Source organism: Neovison vison, chromosome 6, assembly GCF_020171115.1.
Source record: "Neovison vison isolate M4711 chromosome 6, ASM_NN_V1, whole genome shotgun sequence".
In the NCBI taxonomy this organism is placed as follows: Eukaryota; Metazoa; Chordata; class Mammalia; order Carnivora; family Mustelidae; genus Neogale; species Neogale vison.
In genome coordinates, this window is record NC_058096.1 from 212,150,795 (window position 1) to 212,170,898 (window position 20,104).

At 57.3% G+C, this 20,104-nt stretch overlaps 2 protein-coding genes across 5 annotated transcripts; one reads left to right on the top strand and one right to left on the bottom strand.

Annotated features, from left to right (window-relative positions):
• The first annotated feature begins 4,186 nt into the window (after positions 1-4,186).
• Positions 4,187-11,596, top strand: HOMER3 (homer scaffold protein 3). 4 transcript variants are annotated; one of them, XM_044253855.1, is made up of 10 exons: positions 4,187-4,242; positions 5,992-6,073; positions 6,153-6,309; positions 6,555-6,686; positions 7,805-7,912; positions 8,733-8,854; positions 9,328-9,484; positions 9,814-9,921; positions 10,015-10,101; positions 11,124-11,596. In XM_044253855.1, exons 2-10 carry the CDS (start codon positions 6,060-6,062, stop codon positions 11,313-11,315), a joined length of 1,077 nt encoding a protein of 358 aa, XP_044109790.1. In that variant the 5' UTR covers positions 4,187-4,242; positions 5,992-6,059; the 3' UTR covers positions 11,316-11,596. The 4 variants fall into 4 exon arrangements, with proteins under 4 accessions (XP_044109790.1, XP_044109792.1, XP_044109793.1 ...); XM_044253857.1 differs by lacking the exon at positions 4,187-4,242 and adding an exon at positions 4,671-4,926; XM_044253858.1 differs by lacking the exon at positions 4,187-4,242 and adding an exon at positions 5,088-5,264.
• Positions 11,597-12,224: 628 nt separating this feature from the next.
• On the bottom strand, positions 12,225-20,004 carry DDX49 (DEAD-box helicase 49). The gene is made up of 13 exons (XM_044253854.1): positions 19,852-20,004; positions 18,453-18,576; positions 17,407-17,492; positions 17,197-17,318; positions 16,685-16,872; positions 16,381-16,521; positions 15,360-15,435; positions 15,013-15,089; positions 14,736-14,833; positions 13,976-14,050; positions 12,977-13,065; positions 12,825-12,896; positions 12,225-12,737 (listed from the first exon to the last, which is right to left on the bottom strand). The coding sequence occupies exons 1-13, from the start codon at positions 19,964-19,966 to the stop codon at positions 12,549-12,551; spliced, it is 1,452 nt and encodes a 483-aa protein (XP_044109789.1). The 5' UTR covers positions 19,967-20,004; the 3' UTR covers positions 12,225-12,548.
• Positions 20,005-20,104: the final 100 nt, after the last annotated feature.

Below are 20,104 nucleotides of genomic sequence, written 5' to 3' on the forward strand. Positions count from 1 at the left end.
ACCGGTGGGAGTCGGGACTTGCACCCAGGCCCATCCAACCAGCCGCCCCAGCCTTCTCCCCACAGTGGTGTCACATTTAAAACAGGCCTCCAGAGCCACGTACCTTAGAGCTGGATGATTCTCATTCCCTCCAGATCTTGCAACCTCCAGCTGGGTGGCAAAGACCCTGAGGCCTGGGGCCCAAACCACCCGCCCCTGCTCAGGGAACTTCTGGGCCAACCTGACCCCTAAATTTCCCACTGTCCCTCCTGATGTGGCCGCAATTATCCCGCCCCACTTTCTGCCCTTCATGCAGAAGGATGGCGGAGCCTTCAAGGACGATACAGCCAAAAATAATCGGGCCCCGACCTACCTCCCAAAAGTGGGGCAGCCCCGCCCAGCCACCTGGCACCGCAGAGGTAATTAGTGCATGTGGCAAATGAGGGTAATTAGGTCTGTGGGAATCAAGCCACAGATCCAGGTTCGGAGTTCGGAAGGGGCTCAAGTGCTACTTACCCCCACCCCTCACCCAACCCTGCTCCTGGGAGCTTAAGTCCATAACCCAGTGTCAGATGTCCTCCCCCACCCAAGCCCCTTTATGCCTTCCTGGGGGCTAGTTATTTAACGAATTAACCTTGGCCTTGTGCAGAAGTTGAATTGGATTTGAATTTAAGGGGGGGTCTCTTTCTAGTGATGAAGAATCATCAATATCAAGTCATCAAATTCACCTGTGCCAGGACCCCCATTCAACCACTCCATGCTGGGAGATATCAAGCCCAAGAGTGGCCTCAGCTCAGCCCTGAGAGGCCTTCAGGCTCAGGAAGTGACAGCTAGACACAGATGCCCCTAGTACCTAAGATCAGGGTTGGGTTGGAAGGAGGGAGGATGTTGGGGAAGGTCTAGAGGGAGACATAGGAGGGCTTCTCAAAGAAGAGGGCATTGGAGGTGGGACTTTGAGGGATGAATAGGAGCTTCTCAGGATGCTAAGGTCTGGTGACTGGCCCTATTGCCCATGTTCAGGGGGACGTGGAGAAAGAGGAGGAATGTGGCTAGAGCACATAAGGTCCCCCTAGCTAAAGATTTAGAGGTTATCATGCCAAGTTGGACCTATTTCTGCCCTTGAAAGCTCATGCCTAGTTGGGATCCTTCAACCCATAAAAGAAAATAGGAAGAATTTGGCTCAGGATCAAAACCGTATGTCCAGACAGCCAAGAATAAGTGTAATGCTACGACAACCAGCATTTATTAAGCTCTCAGGGTCATGCCCTTTTCACACAAGGACTTCTTGGATCCTTAAAGGAAACTTCAGAAATGGGCACCATTTTTATGTCCATTTTATAGATGGGTTAACTAAGGCACAGAAGGGGAAAATGGCTTCTTTAAGGTCACACTGCTAGTAAGAGGCAGGGCTGGAAGTCAGTCCCTGGGCATGTGATTCTGGAGACCACCAAGGACCAAGACCAGGGATTAGAGATCCTCTCCTTTTTGAAGCATTTAAAGAGTTTCTGCTGCAAGTCAGGCTTGTTCTAGGTGCAGATCCATGGAAGAGGTGGACAGTAACCAAATCGTGTCATTAACAGATCTAAGTGGCCACTGTCATCCACACCTGGGCATGTGGCTTTGAGAAAAGGTGATAAACTCCCTTTGATCTGGTGTGATAGGAACCCTCTAGGTAAGAGAGACAGTTTAGCTCAGTCCACAGGTGGGTCAGCTTTAACTAGGGGGAGGCCAGAGTCTAACCCACAAGAGCCACTCTGCAAATGCAGCATCCCTAGAGCCAGATAAACTGTTCAAGTCTCTGCTTGGTCCCTCCTGTGACAGGAAGTTCATTTTCTTATATCTTCTCTCAGGCCCAAAGGAAAGCTATCACTTCTTATCAGCCACCCTGGGGTGGTGGCCTCTGCCCAGTCTGTAAGGACATCACCAGGCAAAAGAGGGCTCAGGCTGGGGTGGGGGTGGTAGCTTAGGGCAGCCCCCTCCCTACCTGTCTACCCAGAGGAAGGTGAGGAGCTGCTTGTGTTACCTGGATTCTCCTGCCTCCTCCCTGTACCCACAGCCCTGTAAGCATCAGCCCATTCTCCAGGTGAAAAAAGTGAGGTCCACACTGACAAAGCCACTCCCTCAATTTGTACTTGAGTAACACAACTTCAGGTCAGGGCTGCTCAAGGCAAGCCCCATCCTAACTCCTCCCGGAGGCCTTTGAGTGGGGCCCAGGGAAAGAATTCAACTCCCCACTCTCCCTCATGTTGTTGCCTTCTGCCCACACAAGGAGTAAAGTCTGCCTGGGCCCCTTTCTTGGCTGCCCCCACAGAATGGCCACCTGGCCCTGGGTCTGCCGCCGGCCAGCACTCAGGACACCCTGAGAGGCTTCCAGAAGCCTAAGCCCTGTCGACACCTTTCCCAGTTACTTTTTTTTTTTTAATCATTTTTTTGGTAGTAAGGAAAAGTCACTCTTTGCACAGAACAGACGGTATTTTCTTTGTTCCCCACAATGTTCAAAGCGTTTTGTGGCTTCAGGCCTGAAAGCCAAGCCAAAACCTTTCCTTGTGCAGATGCCTGGCGCAGTTGAAAGCAGTTGGGGAAACTGAGCCTGAGCCTCAGTTTCCCTAGCAGGGGTGAGCAGTTCTCATTCTGGGTGAGGCTGGGGCTCCAGGATGGGCTAGCCCTCCAAAGAGTGCCCAGACTTGGCCACAACGGAAGTGATCACAGATAATACAGATCATGGATCCTAGAGAAAGTGATGGGGGCCCAGTGCAAAACATGGCAGGATCCCTTCCAAGCCCCAGAGAGTCAGAAAAGCTTCCAAGAGGAGAGGGGCCAGTGGAGCTGAACCTGGAAGGACAAGGCAGAATATACACCTGCAGGAAAGCCTTTCCAGGTGGAGGGAAGAGCTTGGGCAAAGATAACTCCATCTTGGCCCAAGGATAAGGCTCCAGAAACCACGTGACCTAGAATTCACCTAAAGGTAACTTGAAGATAGCTACCAGCCCAGATGTATGATTCTTGTCAGCGGGGGAAGCGGAAAGAAAAGAACAGGGAAAGGAGACAGGACAGAGAAGATGAAAAGCAAAATCTCCGAGGTCATCAGAAAGTTCAAACATGAGGTTTGGGGATCTGTGGGCCTTGGTTTGGGGGAACTGCAGCCCCTCTATCCATGACTCCGATGGCCCTGCATGACCTTGGAAGAGCCCAGAGAAAGGGCAGTCACAAGATAGACAAGTGGGTCCCACAGGTAGACTCAGGTCTGGGGAAGATGATCCTGGCGGCTCATCTTGAGAAGGACCCCCTCTTGGCAACTGTACAAAAGGCTCCCTCTGATCAGAGATGGCAAACCCAGACCTGAGGACCTCCAGGGGATTCACTCATTTAGTGGAAACGGGGTCTCAACATTCCATCTGCCCTAGGTTCTTGGGGCCCTGCAACAGAGCAATACTGATAATTCCACCATGGTTGGTATCCATTCCTTCCTCTCCTGGGAGACAAGGTGGGCAGAAGCCCCTCCCCAACCGGGGATCAGAGCTAGGTAGAAGTCAGGCAGGAAGGACTCTGATGGGACATCCCTGATCAAGCCTCATGAAGTGCCTACTGTTTGCCTCTCTACCTCTCTCCCAGCCTGTCTCTTTCATTTCCTGGTAACACCCACAGAGCACCACTGTGTGCAGACACCGCCCTCTGTGCTGTAGAGGTGCCCTGCCCCAAATCCCTGTCCCATGGAGAGGGATTCCCATGAAAAGCAGAAGGTGATGACCTCAGGCAGCTAGAGAATGGGCAGCAGTGACCTGGAGGGTCAGGGCCACCCCTGATAGGACGATGAAGTCACGTTCTCCATCCGTCTGTCTCCAGTGTCTCTCTCTGATATCTCTGCTTCTGGGTCTCGGTCTCTATCCCCATCCTCACCCCCGGTCCCTCTTCCCTGGGACTCTTTCCCAAGGCTGGTCCTGTCCCGCCTTCCTCCCGGCTTCCGCCCCTCCCTCTCCCCCTCCCCCCCACCGCGGAGGGCCGGCAGGGGGCGCTGCGGGGCGGCCTCGGCAGCCCGGGGAGGCGGGGCGGGCGGCGGCCGCGTCGGGACCGGCCGCGATGGGACCGGAGGCGGCGCGGGCGGCGGCGGAGGCGCAGACAAAGGCGCGGGCGGTGCGGAGGGCGGCGCGGAGGGCGCGGGCCCCGGAGCCAGCAAGCGAGCGGGGCGCCCGGCTGCGGGGAGTCGGCGGCGCGGGGCAGCACCCGACTCGCGCCCGGACACTCGCGGGGCGCCGAGCCCGCAGGGTGAGCCCGGCTGTCCGAGCCTGCGCCGGGGACGCGGGGGGCCGGAGGTTCCAGGACCAGGGGGAGGGCGCGGCGGGTCCCCGAACTTCCGGACAGGGAGGCTGGGGGCGGCTCGGGGAGCCCCGAAATTCCGGGGCTTGAGAGGGCGCGGGGGCCTCGAAGTTCCGGAGTCGGGGTCGGAGAGGGCACAGGGCGAGGGGTTCCCAAAGTTCCGGACCGGTCGTTGGAAGAGGCTGCGGTGTCCCCGACGTTCCCGGCCTGGGGTAGGGAGGCGGCGCGAGGAGATCCCGAAATTCCGGACCCGGGGTTGGAGAGGTGGCAGGGAGTCCCCGAAATTTAGGAGTCGGAGGTGGCGCGAGGGATCCCCGAAGTTCTGGACCTGGGGTTGGAGGAGGCGGAGAATGTGTCCCCGAAGTTCTGGGCCCGGAGTTGGGGGGCGTCGCGCGGATCTCGGAAGTTCCCGGGTCGAGGGTGGCACTTCCCGAAGTCGGGGCGCGTATTGGGCGCCCCGCTTCTGACGCGGATGGGAACTCCTTTCTTACTGAATATCAGGCCCCCCGGACTGGGGCGCATGGGGTGGGGCTTCGCCCCCACACGCAATTGGGGATCCTGGGCACCGGGCGGGGTCGGGGCCTCCTCCGGGAGCCCCGCGGGCTGGCGGCGTCCGAGGCACATGACTAGTTGGTGAGTAACTTTCCCCAAAGCTGCAAGTCGCGGCAGGACCTTCAGGGCCAGAAGGGCCTGTGTTTCTGGGACCCCTGCACCCTGGAACCCTTCTTCGCTCCAGGACCTGCTCCCAACCCAGGCCAGAGCTGCCGCCCCTCCCCCACACAGGGACTCCGGTTTCAGACCCTGTGACCGGGGCAGCAGCTGCCCAGGACAGGGTGGGGGGGCATCCCTCCTCTGACCCGAGGAGGCCGCTCCGCGGGGGGCCTCCCTTCCCCCACTTTGCCACTTCCTTTCCCCCTGGCCCCTGCTGGACCTTTACAGATGCCCTGGGTGCAGGTTTTGGGGGCACAGAGGTGAGGGTCAGGAATTCTCTAGGACAGCCATTCCTGGTTTCTGTGGGGTTGTGACTAAAGGCACCAAGAGGAGCTGGGGGGCCCCTTCTCCTAATCCTTGATGCCACCCAGCCCAGCCCTATTGGGATTGAGTGGGTCTGGGTGACCAGGAACTGGGCACTGAGATAAACTTGTTTGGCTACATCTTATCTTTTTAACTAGGCTGGGAGCTCCCTGGGGATTTGGACTTTGACTCCAAGGTGTGCTTCTGCCATACAGTGGAAGTTGAGGGGTCTGCCTGTGGATTCTGGGGGTGGGGGATTAGTCTCCCAGTAGGCGTCTGGTCCTGCCCCACATTTGGATGGAGATCCTAGTTTGGGGAGTGATGAGTGAATGTGGCAGAAAATACCAAGCAGGAGTTCACCTTGGCCTTCTCTACCTACCCCAAGATTGAGGGGGTGTCACTGGGGGTTCAGTAAACAGCATGCTGAGAAGTTTACGCTGGGATATCGAGGGCCACCTGTCTCCTCTCAGAGAGCCATCTCCTGCTCGGCATAGGTGGGGGCTTCCTCGATGGAGAGGGACAGGGTCTTTTTGCTCTGAGTGATCTGCTGATGCCCTTACCTTTTTGACTGACGTTCTATGAATGGTGTACCTTGGCAGTGGGTCCTGAGGTTGGACCTTCTTGGTTTCCTTAAGCCTGTCCTGGAGAGACACTCACAAGCCCCCTCTCCCCCCACCCCCCCAGAGACTGAGCCCGCAGCTCCTGCCATCCCTCTGGCTGCTTCTTGGAGCCCACCCAGCCCAGCCTGACCAATGTCCACAGCCAGGTGAGCCCCCACCTCCCCAGCTTGGCCCTGAGTCCCCTGGGTGCTGCCCAGCCCCTCTGAGAATGCTCTCCCCCTACAGGGAGCAGCCCATCTTCAGCACACGGGCGCATGTGTTCCAGATTGACCCAGCCACCAAGCGGAACTGGATCCCCGCGGGCAAGCACGCACTCACTGTCTCCTACTTCTACGATGCCACCCGCAATGTCTACCGAATCATCAGTATTGGGGGTGCCAAGGTCCTGGCAGGGCCTGGGTAGGGTGGCAGGCTCCTGGAGTTTCAGGCACAGGCCTGGGTCTGGTCATTGCCTTGCTGTGTGCCTGGGGGATTGGGGTTGGGAAGAGCCCAGAATCAGTCTCCCTCCTGCAATGGCTCACAGCAAGGATCTCCCAGGAGCTAATATAAAATAATACCCTGGGGGGTTTCACGTTCATTATTATCAGTCTCATCAACCTTGAATTTTGTGTGTTCCCCCCCACCCAGGCCATCATCAACAGCACTGTCACCCCCAACATGACCTTTACCAAAACCTCCCAGAAGTTCGGGCAGTGGGCAGACAGTCGCGCCAACACGGTTTATGGCCTTGGCTTTGCTTCTGAGCAGCATCTGACCCAGGTGGGCTTGCAGGACTCCGTGGTGGGACGGACAGGGCTGGGCCTGGAGAAGTCCCAGGTACACTGGGGCCCCTGGGCAGATGTTGCAGGATGGGCCTCCGAGTTAGACAGCCCTTCCTAGTTCCCTGGATCATGTCTCGGCGGGCCACCTACTCCAATTTTGGACACACCCTGACCTTTTCTGGGTGCCTGGGACGGGCTGAGAGTTCCCTCACACACCCTAACACTCACTCCCTTCATCATCGCTTCCCTCCACCCTCTGCTGTCTCCAGACTTCAGTATTGTCTCATCCCATTTTTTCCCTGGATGGATAGTGCTTTCTGATTCCTAATGAGATCGTGAGGATTCTCTTGCTTCTAGAAGCTTTCATTTTCCTTTCAAATTTAGGTCTTGAATTAATTTCTGTGGGTGGTATAAGGCAGGAGTATTTTTTTTTTTCCCACTGAGTATTCAAGTTGCTGTTGGACTGTTTTTGGAAATGACTTCCTCCCTCCCCCCACCCGCCCCACCAGTGAATGGCACTGGCCCCTTTGCCCCAATCAAGTGACTCTTTTTCTTTAAATTTTTCTTTAAAATTTCTTTAAAAAAATTTCTTTAAAAAATTATTCAATGAAAGAAATTTATTTTAAAATGAAAAACAGCGTATCCTACCCACCCTAATTGGAAAACTGGTAGCGTGGTAAAGGTAATACAGTAGGAGAACAGGGCGATTTACATTCTCCTTGTGAGGCTCTGAGCCCAAGACTTGCTTTTTCTTTGTTATAAAACGATATATTCACAAGTGTCCCGGGCACTAAAGAGAGCACCTACCTGAAGCTCTCCTTGCTGAAATAAGCCAGACTGAGAGGAAAAGGGGAGCCCTTTCTCAAGGTGGCTCGGTGTAATCCACTTCCGTGGACATCCCACCCCCGCCACCATACTCAGTCTGCTCGCTGGGACATTTTCCAAGCCTTCTTCCAGTTCATGAGATGAGAGGATATGCGCGGCTCCTAAAGTCCCTTCCAGAGTGACAGGGCTGGCGCTGGGTGGGGGTGACCAAGTGGGACCCTGGGAGAGGGGGCTGGGCTTTCTTTGATTGTTTGTTCTGCTTCTTCTCCCCCCCCCCCCGCCCCGCCCCAGTTTGCTGAGAAGTTCCAGGAAGTAAAGGAAGCAGCGAGGCTCGCCAGGGAGAAATCTCAGGATGGGGGGGAGCTCACCAGTCCAGCCCTGGGGCTCGCTGCCCACCAGGTCAGTACTCCCTGTCCCATGCCTCCTAGTCACTCAGCTGCTACTGAGCGCCCGGGTGCTGTGCAGGTGCCCGAGACCAGTGCTCACAGATCGGGTCCAACGAGACCTACAGCAGGAGCCTTGGAGGGAAAGGGTCAGGAGCACGAACGACCTGGGGGTCTGGCTAGGCTTGGATCCCTGAAGACCTGGAAACCAGCTCAGATGGCAGAGTAGAAACCTGGAGGTTGAAATAGCTAAGTAGCAGCAAGGTGGCAGAGTGAAAAACTGTCCTGGGAGCCTTCCCCCATTGATTTATTCAGCAGAATTTACCGACCACCGACTGCGTGCCAGGCCCAGGGCTGGGAAAGAGGGTTACAGAGATGAAAAAGCAGGCTCTTGGTCCAGGCAGTGAATTCAGCGTGGAAGAGAGCTTCCCGTCTGAATCTTAAACTCATGTTGAAATTTGGCCCCAGGGAAGGGTAGTGCCATGAGAGGATAGCACGGAGGTTTCATATCACTCCCCCGACCTTTGCAGATTTTGAATATCTCAGTGGGTTTATTTAGACCAGCCTGCCTCAGGTGTGCTCCTGGGGACTTGATGAGAGCCTAGGCAGGCAAGGTGGGGGTACAGCTCCTGGAGCTCTGGCCCAGGGGTCATGGGGAGCCATAGAGGGTGGATGACGAGAGGAAGGGCGTACTCGCATCCCAGCGCTTCAGAAAGGACTCCTGTCTTCGGTCACAACCCCAGTAACATCAGCCCTGATCCCAGCCATGACCTAACCAACCTGTGCTTTACCGAAGCCGGACCCCAGTGTGACCTCGCTTCTGCCCATACCCTTAGGTGCCCCCAAGTCCCCTCGTCAGCGCCAACGGCCCCGGCGATGAGAAACTGTTCCGTAGCCAGAGCGCGGACGTCCCCGGCCCCGCGGAGCGCGAGCGGCTCAAGAAGATGCTGTCGGAGGGGTGAGGCGGGTGGGGCGGGCATAGTGCGTGGCGGGACGGAAGGCGCGGAGAGGAGCTTCCTTGAAGCTGGGGGGCGCGACCGGCCGCGGGATCTCACTGTGTACCCAAAGCCCGGGGAGGGGAGGGGACTGACTCCGGTCCTGCGGCTTCTGGAAAGGACCGCGCCCCTAGAACGCGCTCCTCTGACCACGCCTTTTCGGGGCTGACCCTACCCCTACCTCGTCAGCCCCTGGGGACTAACCCTGCCTCAGCCACGCCTCCCCGACCCGCACCCGGTTCTGAGCACGCCCGGATGGACTGACCCCGCCCCCGACTAGACCGCGCTCTCCCGGGACGTCCCCACCTGTGGCCCCGCCCCCAGCACGGCCCCATCTCTCGCGCCGCCCCGCCCTGTTCCCCCCCTCCCCTAGCCCGCCCCTGCCCCCTACCTGTGCGGCCTGGCCTCGCCCCCGCCAACCCTTGCGTCCCTGCAGCTCGGTGGGCGAGGTGCAGTGGGAGGCCGAGTTCTTCGCGCTGCAGGACAGCAATAACAAGTTGGCGGGCGCCCTGCGAGAAGCCAACGCCGCGGCCGCCCAGTGGAGGCAGCAGCTGGAGGCCCAGCGCGCGGAGGCCGAGAGGCTGCGGCAGCGGGTGAGGGGACCCCTTCGAGAGACCCGAGGTGGCCCAGGCAGCTGGGGAGCCTCTGCCTCCGCATGTCCTATCCGTCCTGGCTTCACTGCCTGGCTGTGTGATCTCTGCAGGTCCTTTCCCTGAGCCTCAGTTTCTTGTTCTGTATTATGGGTCTGAGAGAATGCCAACCTTTGTCAAACCCCCTAAAGTCCTCCCTGCTTGGAGGTGGTACCCCCAATCAGAGGGGGCTGAGTGCCTCGTCTGGGGTGTGATTGAGCAAAGGACAGATTCCCTAGGGGTCAGGAGAGTGCAGGCTGGGGTGTCAGGGCCTGACTTTCCTGTCCACACAGGTAGCTGAGCTGGAGGCCCAGGCAGCCGCCGAGCAACCCTCAGCCAGCGAGAAGGAAGGGAGCCAGGCACTGGAGCAGCTGGAGGCATTAGTGCAGACAAAGGACCAGGTGAGCAGAGGGAGTGTCCCTGGGCTTCATCTTCCCTGACCTCCTACAGGGGAGCCAGGACCCCCAGAATAGACCCTGGGAACTCTTCTCTAGGAGATCCAGACGCTGAAGAACCAGACTGGTGGACCACGGGAGGCCGTGGATGCCACCGAGCGGGAGGAGACGCAGCATAAAGTGCAGGTGTGTGTTGATATCACGGGACAGGGTGTCCCAGCCTGCCCCCTTTGTGGGACAGATCTGGGGTCTTTCCTTCCTGATGGGTCCTGGGCTGCTTTATGGCTCTCCAAGCCTCAGTTTCTTCACCTGTAAGTGGGGTGAAGAGATTTACCCAAGGTTGTGAAGGATTAGGAGGACCCTACATTGCAGCCAGTGTTTTGTGAAAGATAGTTATTGGTACAATGGTTCATTGACTAGGCAAGAAATTTTAAAAAAGAGTTTATTCATTTTTTTGACATAGAGTATGGCAGTGGGGGGAGGAGGGCAGAGGGGGTTGGGATGCATGTTCCCTGCTGAGCAGGGAGCCCAACGTGGGGCTTAATCCCAGGACCCTGAGATCATGACCCAAGCAGAGGGCACATGCTTAACCAATTGAGCTACCCAGGCACCCCTCAACAAGCAATTTTTGAGTCCCTGCTGAATTGCCGTGCTTGATCCTATCAAGCCCTCAGGGTCAGGAGCCTGCATTTGAGCCCAGGTCTGACTGGTCTGGCTTTCACTGAAGACTTTCTGAGAAATGTTCATGGGCAATGTCCTGAGTCCAGCAGGTGAAGATGTTAAAGGATCTGGGGACCCAGAAGAGACAAGTTGGGGAAATGCTCCCTCTTGTCTTCTGGGCAGAGTGCTCAGCCTGTGCAAAGGCCCTGAGGTGGGGAGAAACTCAACATGTTCAAGGAACCACAAGGAAGCCAGCAAGTCTAAGCTGGAATGAGCAAGGAGGGAGGGATGTGGATTTTGTTCCTGGCCTGATGGGTCACAGAAGGGTCTTGAGCAGAAGAGGGATGTGATCAGTTCTATGACCTTTATATTGGCCAAGGGCTCAGGGAGTGTCTTGGGAGAAGCTGCAGGGAGGGTAAGAGATGGAGGGGGCATGGCATGGTCCAAAGTGGGGTCTGATGGGATGGCACTCAGATGCTGGATGCCCCAGCAGGGCTGGTGACCCTAGACTTGTTGGGCCCCAAATCTTGTCTACTGTGTCCCTGCAGGACCTGGAGACCCGCAATGCTGAGCTGGAACACCAGCTGCGGGCAACGGAGCGCAGCCTGGAGGAGGCGCGGGCCGAGCGGGAACGAGCACGGGCTGAGGTGGGCCGGGCCGCACAGCTGCTGGACGTCAGGCTGTTTGAGCTGAGCGAGCTGCGAGAGGGCCTTGCCCGCCTGGCTGAGGGCACCCCCTGAGCCTGGCTGCAGGGTCTGCGTGGGAGCTGGGGGCCTGCAGGAGCTGGTTTCAGACGCATGATTCCCGCCTGGAGCACGAGGCGGGCCGCGGGCGGCACAGTGGGTCATTCACCCTGGCAGGGACCGGGGGGCCCAACTCGGCCTGGGGAGGACCCGGCCACAGTGCCCCAGCTGGCCCTGGCCACTCACAGCTCAGGGGCCGTTTAGGGGGCTTTTCATTGTGTAGAATTTCTAGAATCCTCAGGGCGTGCGCTGGCGCCCAGATTACATTTCTAAGAGCGGCGGTGCGTGCGTGTGTGTGTTGTGTGGACACCGGGGCATCTAACCGCCGTCAATGCACCCTCTACCTGCTTCCTCTTGGAGGCACCTCAGCTGCTTTTTTGGGCTTAGCAACCCACTTGCCCGTGAGAAGAGTAAGTTTCAGAGTCCGAGGAGCACATCATGCCACAGAGCCAGGAGTCCAGCTCTGCCCAGCACAGCTGTCCCCACTCCCTTGGGCTCAAATCCTCTTGTCTAGACCAGTTTGCCTTTAGGTGTCCCCTGGTTAAGTACCCCTCCCTTTACTCTGGCTACAAACCCCAGATTCTGGTGGGCAGGTGGAGAAGCTTCTAGAACATGGTAGTGTTCACTACACACAGGCGTCACGTCACTGAACCTGATAGCCACCTTTGGAGAATGGTGTCCTTGCAGTGCCCATTTTCTAGATGAGGAAACTGAGGTCCACAGGGGGGCTTCTCAAACCCAAGGTCACCTGGCCAGAATGGCCAGCACGTAGTTGAAACCTTTGGCTTGGCCTGATGGGAATGGAGGACTGGGATGGGGTGGGGGGTGACATGATATTCTGGGGGCCTTGGGAAGCACCAGCAGCTGAACCCTCCTCTCCTGTCCCCACTCCTGCAGAGTCCGATGGGAAAGTCAAAAGACCCATTTATTAGGTGACTCTTGCAAGTAACACACCTTTGCTCTGGGGCCCTGCAGCATCCACCCGCCAGGGTCACTGTGTGTGGAGCTGGGCTCAACCTCGTAGTCAGTATTCTTTCCTCATCTGCAGGCAGGGGCTCCAAGAAGGAGCCAGCCAGGGGCTGCAAGGTGGAAAGCTGTGTGGAGTACAACATGGGTGTCCCTGGGTCCCAATGACAGGGACTGAGCAGGTCTGGGGGGAGGGGAGGAGCCGTCTGACTGTCAGTTCCTGGAAGGAATCCCAGGCGGGGCCGGTGGGGGCCACAGTGGTGCTCAGGACGGGCCCTGGCTGGGTGCTGGGGCCGAGTGCGCTCCAGGGGGGGCCCTGGGTGGACGCCTCCTGTGGCCAGCCCCTCTGGCCTTCTGCCGCTGGAGCACTTGCTCCACCTTGTCCTTGAAGCGCCGGTTCTTCTGCTTGATCTTGGCCAGCTCAGCCTTGCGCTTGGCCTCCAGGTCGGGATCCTAGCATGGGAGGACCCACAGGTGACCGAGCTGCCAGTCTGCCTCCTGTAAGCCCTCCCCGCCATCCACGTGCCCCTCACCCCTCACCTTCCCCTCCAGGATCAGCTGCTTCCGCTTATTGATCTCCTTCTTTTCGTCAAAGTTGGCCGCCTCCAGTTTCTGGGGAGGGAAGGAGAGGCCGTCATGGGGGCCCTCATCTCCAAGGGGACACGGGGGGCCTCACGGCTTCTAATACTCACAATTTCACACTCCCTCCGCACCACGTTGACCTGCGTGAGGATCTGTAGCACACTGGCCTCCTCCACAGAGAACTCCTCCAGCTTCTTCTCTGCAGGGGCAGGGGTCCCAGCGGGTGGGAGAGAGCAGACAAGGGAGAGATTCTGGCTTGGGAGTAAGCTTCCCATGCAGTAGGGCAGGCAAGACTGGCGTCAGAGCAGATTAGGGTCAGATAAGCAAGATCTGGGATCGCAGACCTGAAGAGGCTGTCCTTTTATTTGTCACTGTTAGCAACACTATGAATTTGACGGGAAATATTTTTTTTAAGTTTTTTTTTTTTTTTTTAAATTTATTTGACAGACAGAGATCACAAGTAGCAGAGAGAGAGGAAGAAGCAGGCTCTCTGCTGAGCAGAGAGCCCGATGTGGGGCTTGATCCCAGGACTCCGGGATCATGACCCGAGCCGAAGGCAGAGGCCCCAACCCACTGAGCCACCCAGGTGCCCCGGGAAATATTTTTTTTAAACACTGTCCTTTAGGGGGGCCTGGCTGGCTCCTTCAGAACAGTGTGCGACTCTTGATCTTGGGGTCGTGAGTTTGAGCCTCACATTGGGTGTAAGGATTACTCAAACACTGCCCTTTGCAGTCCAGAGGTTTCTGAATTTTAGGGCAGTCTGTGCAGTGATTACAGATTTTCCAATGCTGGTTCGTCTGGGCTGCACATTAAAACACCCAAGGGGGTTGTTAAACACACCCAGACACTGGCCCTGGGGCTCTGACTCATCCACAGGGACCACCGATACATCCCAGGCTGAGAAACTGAAGTCCCTTCCCACCGGCTGTAGCTTTCAGCGGCTGAGGGCCACTGGGGGAAGCCGGTTTTGATAACCGGGCTAAAAGCCATCACTTGGGGTAGCACAGGGAAGGAAGTGCAGGCCAAGCTCTGCTCGGCAACCAGCCTGGCAGGTGTCTCACCCAGACGCACCCGTCTCCCCCTGGCCCCTCTCCTGTCCCTCCACTCACTGATCTGCTCCTCGATGGCATGGACAAGGTGGATGTCGTACTGCGTCACCAGTGTGATGGCCTGTCCTTGCCGCCCTGCGAGGACATGCCACAGTTACCTGCTGTGAGCTAGGGGCCAACAGAGACAGGCTGCGACCACCAGGCAGCTCTCTTGGTGGGAACGGAGTGAAGGCAGGTCCCTCCCAGAAGAGACATAGGGCCCTGGGAGAGGCGGCTCTCCTGGCGGGCCAGCCGTCCACAAGGGCTGGGGACGTGGCTGATTTCCCTCCAGGGCATGGCTGTCAGGGAGTTTGTCAGCGAGAAGCCTTGACATGCCTCAGTGCAGAGCTGCGCCCACTAGTCTCTCTGTCCCCCATTTCTGTGAGGGTGATGGTGTCTCCCTCAGCACTCACAGCTGGTGAGGTTCACAACCCTTGGAGCAGCACAAACACGCATCATTCCTGCTCCCTGTCCTTGGATGACAAGACAGACCTAGAGAGCCGATGTGCCCTGCCCCAGAGCCCCAGGACAGGGGAGAAGTGCCAGGCCTCGGCTGGCCAACCCAGAAACCCTGTCTCTGCCCACCCCGGGCTGAGAATCTCAGAAACCAAAACATCCCCTGCCTTTGCTTTCGAAAGGATGATTCCCCCAACTTTTGACCCTGCTTCTCGCCTGCGGGCTCCACCCCGTCTTCTCCCACTGGCTCCTGACTTGGGCTCCTTGAGGGGTAGGCAGGGTGGAGGGAAATGGGTCCGAAGGCCACCCGGCCCTGTCCGCTTACCTGCCCGAGCTGTCCGGCCGACTCGGTGTATGTAGATCTTGGGGAGCCCGGGGGTGTTGTGGTTGATGACCACCTGCACTGTGGGAATGTCCAGGCCCCTGGAGGCAGAGGCCAGTCAATGCTGCCATCCACATGCAGAAACCAAGGCGGGGACCCACCCCAGGTCACTCAGCCAGAAGTCGGGGCAGCCCCACCCCTCGCCAGGGTGAGCCCTCTGGTCCCTCTGTGGGGGTGCCACTGGCCAGCCCACAGGAGGGAGTACCGTGGGGCTTCTCACCGGGAGGCTACATCTGTGGCAATCAGGATCCTGTAGATGCTGGACTTGAATTTGGCCAGGGCAGCAAAGCGTTCTTTCTGTTGCCAGGTCAGGGAGAGAATTGGGAAGACTGGGGGTCAGGGTTAGCAAACGTTTGAGCATTTACCGTGTGAGGCCTGGGAACATGGGAGTCCAGGCTTCCCACCCTCACGGGCGCCCCCATAAGGACAGACTAAGGTTAACGCGTGGCAGGAAGTGTTTCAGGCAGAGGGAAGAGGAGTGGGCAAAGGCCCTGAGGCTGGGAGGAGCAGAGAGGCCAAGGCTAGGGATGGGGAGGGGTGTGTCTCTGGGGCAGCCTGACCCCACACCTGTTTCATCATGGAATGCAGAGCCACAGTGGGGAAGTTGAATTTCCGCAGCATCATGCACAGAATCTGGCAGGTCCTGGGCGGGGGGGAAGGACACGCTGGCAGCCTCTCCAGGGCCCCGGTCAGGGAAGGCACTCCCGCCCCGGCACACCCCAAGATGGCAAGTAGGGGGCTCTGCACAGCTGGTGAAGGAGAAGCAGGGGTGCAGGATATCCTGCCTGCCGACCCCGGCCTAAGCCAATGAGAGTCAGCCCTAAACCCAGACTTTCCTCTTCTGGTAGCCGATACATTCTTAGGGGGCAGCAGCCACTCAGCAGGTCTCCTCCATGTGACGTAGGCTGCGTTTCCACTCCGGATCATGCTACAGCTTCCTAAGGACCTCCCCAAGAGCTTCAAAGGATTCTGAAGGCCTCGGGGACTGCAGAGAGGAGGGCCTGGCTGTTGGAGCCAATGTGCTGGGCCTTAGCGACAGCCCGAGACACAGTCAAGAGCTGCTGCTTCGAGGCCTTCCTGGCTGCGGCAGGGCGTTTCTGGGGGACAGCCAGAGGCCCCCATGCCTCTGGTTAAGAGCGGGTCTTGGGGAGCCTGGGTGGTTGAGTCGGTTAAGTGTCTGTCTGCCTTCAGCTCAGGTCATGGTAGCAGGGTCCTGGGATCGAGCCCCACATCAGGCTCCCTGCTCAGGGAGAAGCCTGCTTCTCCCTCTGCCTGCTGCCCCCCACCCCCGGCTTGTATGCACACACATGGGCTGCATGCTCTCTCTCTCTGACAAAGAAAAATCTTAAAAAAGAAAAAAAGAAAAAAAAAAAAAGCGAGTCTGAGGAACCCCAAGTCCTGGCTCCCTATTCAGGAGGTGTGGCCTCAGCAAACTGCTTGATCTGAGCTTCCCTGAGTGAATCCTCTGAAATCTCTGGTCTCAGCAGAGGCCCCAGAGTTGCCAATACTGGCCATGTGCCTCGCACCTCAGGCCTCATAAAGGGCTACGGGAGGGGGTCTGAGGAGAAGAGAAGCAGCCCGTGCTCACTTGCACGTGTTGGTAAAGATGATGATGGACCAGTCCTCATGCTCGTCCTGGAAGTTCTGAATCAGATGGACCAGATAGGCATCTTTGACCTTCTCAGGCACCAACAGGTAGCGCTGGTCCAGCTGTTCCACTGTACGTACCCTGGGGATGGGGAGGTGGGGGACCGGACTCAGTTTCCCCTATTGCTGAAGGGAGCCAATGCCCTGCACGGTCCATGGGCAAGAATCTCTGTTGGGTGTGGCCCCCCCCCACCCGACCCCTTGCCTGCCCTGCCCTGCCCCTCGGGACCTGGCTATGGACTCACGGGGCCTGAGCCTCCCAGAAGAAGGGCTGGTTGGTGGCTAGGCCCTGAAGCTCTCTGAGTGTGTCAGTCAGTGTGGCGCTGAAGAGGAGGGTCTGCCGGCGAGCAGGCACAGCCGCCAGGATGGCCTCCAGGTCCACGGTGAAGTCGGTGCAGCCCTGCTCCAACAGCCGGTCTGCCTCGTCCATCACCTGAGAACCAGTAGCCGGGAGTAGGGGATCTGGAGTGACAGCGCTGTCCAGGGCCCGCTCACGTGCCCAGCCTGCTTCTCCCCCGCCCATGCCTCCTTCCCAGCCCTGGAGATGGGCCCTGGAGTGTTCTCCCTCTAGGTGTCAGACATCCGCTCCCTCAACCATCTCAGCACTTCAGAGAGGCCCTGCCCCCGACCACCCTGGCTAGTCTGGGCTACCTCATATTGCTTCTCTGCTGTCCTTGTCACCCCTCCTACGGCTCTACTGGATGGCCTACGGGACACGTGTCCCCGATGGATGAATCCGGGCCTTGGGCCGACTCACCAGGAAACGGATCTTCTTTATGCTAAAAGTGTTGGAGCTACGTAGGTGGTCAGCCAGGCGCCCTGGTGTGGCGATGACCACGTGTGGTTTCCGGGAGAGCTCCAGGGCCTGGGCCACCATATCTGCAGGTGGAGAGCGAGAAGAGGGTGTGGGTAGGTGGCCTGAAGCCACGGGGATTCCCTACCCAGAGCCTCCCCAGGCCCCTTGTACCCATGCCGCCAACAATGATGCAGTCTTTCAGGCCCAGAGGCTTCCCCAGCACCCGGAATTGCTCTGCAATCTGGTAGGCCAGCTCCCTGTGGGTGTAAAGGGGTCAGGCTGGGTTAGATAGGGGTTCTGTGCCTGCCTCCCATTCCCATATCCGACCCTCAGACCTCCTGACTATCCCTCTCCTACTTACACACCCATCACAGCTCCCAGTTCCCTCTGGATAAAGGCTCTGATATGGAGCGCTAGAGCCCCTCTGACCACATCCCATGGCCCCTCTCCCACCAGTTCCACCCAACCTGGCCTCCCTTCCTCGGCAGTGGCCTCGTCACCACAGTCACCAAAGCCCGAAACCTAAGCATCAGTCCCCTCTCCCCTGAGGCTGGTCAGTGTCCAAGTCCCTTCTTCCCTCCCCTCAGCCCCAGCTCCGCCCAGGCCTGCCCTTGGCTCATGTGCCCACTTACTGTCCTCTGTCTTGCCCTCCCCTGCTCATATGCCCACAGAATTGGTTCTAATTCTTTTCCTGGCATTCTAGGCTTTTCTCAAGTTGGCTCTAACCTGCCCGGCCCCAAGTACCTATTCTGTTCCCTGCATTTCTCCCACCTCTGCTCAAATGCACTAGCAGCTTCCTCTGCCTAGCGTATCCTTCCCCAAACTTGTCCCTTTGAGAGATACTTGTCACCCTTTAAGGCATATCTGGAATGATGTGTTCCTTGACTTCCCCTCCCCAGGCCACACTCTTACAACATACAGTGCCTACCTCTCCTACTGCTGTTAGAGGACTTACCACGTCAACTGCCATATTTATATCTGAACAAGAAATGTGTCTCTGTCTCGGGCTACAAGACAACTGACAGCTTACCACGAGACAAGACCTATGCTCAGCACTTCTCATGCACTATCCCGGTAAATTCTGTGCTTCCCTTAAGAGGCAGGAATGATTTCCGTCCCCGTTTTAAATATAGGGAAAGGGCACTCGGAGAGGTAAAGGTGCTTGCCCAAGAAAACACAGATGGTTAACTCACCCAGAAGGCCTATGGGGGGCTCACCTGGTGGGTGTCAGGACGAGGCAGAAGATGCCATAGGGATCCTCAGACAGCTTCTGCAAGATGGGCAGGACAAATGCTGCTGTCTTGCCACTGCCTGTCTTGGCACAGCCCAAGCAGTCTCGACCTGGGCAGAAGGCAAAGAGGCATCAACACACACCAGGTGCAGACAAGGTTCTACTGGGCAGTTCACAACAGCTAACGTTTAATGAGCGGTTACCATGTGTCCAATGTGTCCTATGTCATTTGCGTTCTGGGCATATGGACAAATTCTAGGAGAGTGTGACCATTATTATCTCCATTGAACAGAAAGGGAAACAGAGTCTCAGAGATGTGCCCAGAACACATAGCCAGTGAGTAGCAGGCTGGACTGGAACTCAAATTCATCTGACCCAAGATGCCACTACTATCTTTTTTTTTTTTTCAAGACTTTATTTATTCATTTGACAGAGAGAGAGAGAGCAAGCGTGTGTGCGAGAGAGCACAAGCAGGTCGAGTGGCAGAGAGAGAGGAGGGAGAAGCAGGCTCCCTGCTTGAGCCAGACACGGGGCTCGATCCCAGGACCTTGGAATCATGACCTAAGCTGAAGGCAGATGCTTAACCAACTGAACTACCCAGGTGCCCCGCTACGACTCACTATCTCATTTGACTCCCTCACAGAGCATCCCAGCTTGGGGAAACCTGAAAACCTTCCCCCAATCTTATATCCTAGGCTGCCTATCAATTTCTCCATCTTTGTCTATTTAATACCTCAACCCTCAGCTTATTATATCCTAGGCTGGCTCGCTTTCTCTCTTTCTACAGAGAAAGTAAGAGAAAGCGCAGGGAAGGGAGAGAAGCGCGGGAGAGAGAGGGAGAGAGAATCCCAAGCAGGCTCTACATCCAGCATGGAATCCAACGCCAGCCTTGATCTCCACTCTGAAATCATGACCTGAGTGGAAATCAAGAGTGGGACCCTCAATCAACTAAGCCACCCAGGTGCCCCTAACAGCATCTCTTTAATGGCAAACGGGATTGCACTACCAGAGTGGGCAGTGGGGAGTATTCACGAGACCAGAGTCCTGCATTTACTAGTAATCTCGACAACCTCAGTTTCCGTTTGTAAAACTAAGATGGTAGTGCAAACTACCAAAGTTTCTCAGTAGTGGCCATTAGTCATTCATCCCTGTGCTCTGAGGTCACAAGTTTCTGGGACTACACCACTTGTGTGCGGACACAGAGGAAATCAACTGTGCGTTACAAACGCCAACACTGTCCAGTCTACCTCTGGGACCCAGGCTCGCCAATAACGCCCAAGCATATTCCCTCGCCTCGCAGAAGTGGGGTGCGCAAAGGTTGCGGAAGGAAAGGGAGCCGATAAGAGGGGGTAGGCTTCCTGGGGAAGAGGCCGAGACACACTTACCCTCTAGGATGGCGGGGATGCAACCAAGCTGTACAGGCGTAGGCTGCTTCAAACCCAGCTGCCGACATTGTTCCACAAGCCACGATGACAGTCCGAGCTCCGCGAAACCGGCCATACCCCTCCGCCAGCTTCGTGAGAGCACTCGTGTGAGCCGTGCTTTCCGGCGCGTACCGATGACGTCACGAACCGCTCCCGTTTACTGGATCGCTAGCTGCGTGGTCCCACCCACCTCTAGCTCACTCGACCATTCCCA